Below are 2,012 nucleotides of genomic sequence, written 5' to 3' on the forward strand. Positions count from 1 at the left end.
CTCAGCCCTGGGAGCCATCAGAGACACGCACACACCAGGGCTGGGGGCAGCACAGCTCGAGACCCCCCCTCTGACACCGGGGAGGTGCAGAAGCCCCTTCTTCTGGCAAAACACTGAGCCCCCCACCAGCTGCCTCAGTTTCCTCATCACCTCCCTGCTCTGCTCTGAAGCACAAAGCAGCTGATCCTTCCCCCCTCCATCCCCCCCCCTCCGCAATCAGCACACAACTGCCCCCTCCTCAAATATAAACCCGTTCCCTCCACCCCACAAAGCCGGAGGAGCCACAGGCAGCTTCGTGTTCTCTCCATCCAGCCGTGTATCCATCCCCTCTATCCATCCATCCACGTCTCCATCCCCCCAGCCACACGGGTCAGCCGCCGTCTCTTGTTTTCTGCTGACGGGTGTCACTATTTATAATTTTTGGAGAAAAGCCACTACTCAAAAAAACCCAAAATCAATGCACCAACATGGGGTCTGTGTGCAGGTGAGCCTGCTTGGATTTAAAGGTAAAAAAATTACAGAACTAGGCAAAAATACACTTTGATGTGCCGAGCATCGGCTAAAAGCTGGGGGTGGCAGCGCCGGGGACCCGTGGCTCCCCGTGCCTGTTTCCCCCCACAGAGTCCCCGGTAGCGCCTCGGGAGCCCCAAAAATCCCGCACTCGGCAGCATCCAGCCCTTCTCCTGCCTCCCGAAAGGATCGGGAGCGAATCGTCCCCCATCCCGGTCCCCGCATCAGCCCTTCCCCAGCCCCTGCTTGGGGAGGGGGCTCGCTGGGGCCGCGGGGGCGCTCAGGGGGAAAGGAGTGAGACATTAAAAATAAATACATTAACAAAATCAAATCCATCGATCGCCGTCTCGGCACAACTCCGACTGTGCATCCTCGCGGCACAGCGAGAGCCGGGAGGCTGCGAGCGGAGCCGCCGCGGCCGCCACCTGTTCCAACCGGAGGGTCCCCAAACCACCGCCAAAACCCCCCGAGGAAAGCACCGGGACCCCGTCACCCCCCCACCGGGAACCGGGATGGGGGTTCCTTTCACCTGATCCCCGCACCCAGCGCTGCCACCGGGGGAAGTTTTCCCTGCCGGGGGTGCGGCGGGAGGGGGGTCGGACGGTACCGGGAGCCAGCGGGTCGCGCTCCGCGGAGCATCCGCGGCTCGGGGGGCGCAGACGAGACCCCCCAGCCGGGAGGGAAAAGTTCCCCCCGGCGGCGGCGGCGGCAGCGGGAAGGAGAGACGAACCCCCATCCCGCTTTTCCGAGGATGGCAGTGCCACATGGGACCGCGGATCCCGAGCAGGGAGGCGGCAGGATCCCGGTGGTTCCAATAGGAGGGGGGGGGGCCCGGGGACCCCCGGTAGAACAGGTGGCGGCCGCCGCGGCGGGACGGGGATGGCGGAACCCCCATCCCGCTTCCCAGGGGTGGCAGCGCCACATGGGACATCGGTTCCCGGGACGGAGACGGGGGGGCAGGATCCCGGTGGTTCCATCGGGGGGTTGTCCCGGGGTCCCTCCGGCAGCCCAGGGTCTCCAGGGGGTCTCCGGTTGCAGGCGGCTGGACGGGGAGCGGCGGAACCCCCATCCCGGTTCCCGGGGGGGAAGGGGGGGCGGCAGGATCCCGGTAGTTCCATCGTGGAGGGAGGGGGGTCCCGGGGACCCTCCGGTAGAACAGCGTCTCCACTTGCAAGTGGCGGTCGCGGCGGCGGAACCCCCATCCCAGTTCCGGGGGGGGGGGGGGTAGCGGAACAAGACCCCCCCTCCCGCCCCCCAAAAATCCCCCTGCCGGTGCCCCGCTCCTACCGGCGGGCGTCTCGGTGTCCAGCGCGTAGACCCGCAGGGCGAGGGCGAGCAGCAGCGCCCGGGCGCTCCGCATGGTGCGGCCGGTGCCCGGTGACCCCGCGGGAGAGGGGGTCGGGGCCGGGGGGGGGGGGGGGGGGGGGGGGGGGGGGGGGCGGCGGGGCCGTGGCCGCCGCCGCCGCTGCGCGCCCGCGGATCCGGCGCGGCGGGGGCGCAGC

General features: G+C 68.3%; 1 protein-coding gene across 4 annotated transcripts in view; it reads right to left on the minus strand.

The window, feature by feature from the left end:
• PTPRU (protein tyrosine phosphatase, receptor type U) overlaps positions 1-1,901 on the minus strand; it is a 57,375-nt gene extending 55,474 nt beyond the window's left edge. For 3 of the 4 annotated variants that reach the window (XM_027903166.1, XM_027903165.1, XM_027903164.1), the window contains exon 1: positions 1,798-1,901. In XM_027903166.1, coding sequence (XP_027758967.1) covers positions 1,798-1,870 — 73 coding nt within the window. In that variant the 5' untranslated portion in view covers positions 1,871-1,901. The remainder of the gene's footprint in view (positions 1-1,797) is intronic. The other variant, XM_027903167.1, reaches the window with a different exon arrangement.
• Positions 1,902-2,012: the final 111 nt, after the last annotated feature.

The sequence above is a fragment of the Empidonax traillii genome, unplaced genomic scaffold (genome assembly GCF_003031625.1).
Source record: "Empidonax traillii isolate 1590-97213 ecotype Southwest subspecies unplaced genomic scaffold, ASM303162v1 scaffold940:size231622, whole genome shotgun sequence".
Lineage (NCBI taxonomy): Eukaryota > Metazoa > Chordata > Aves > Passeriformes > Tyrannidae > Empidonax > Empidonax traillii.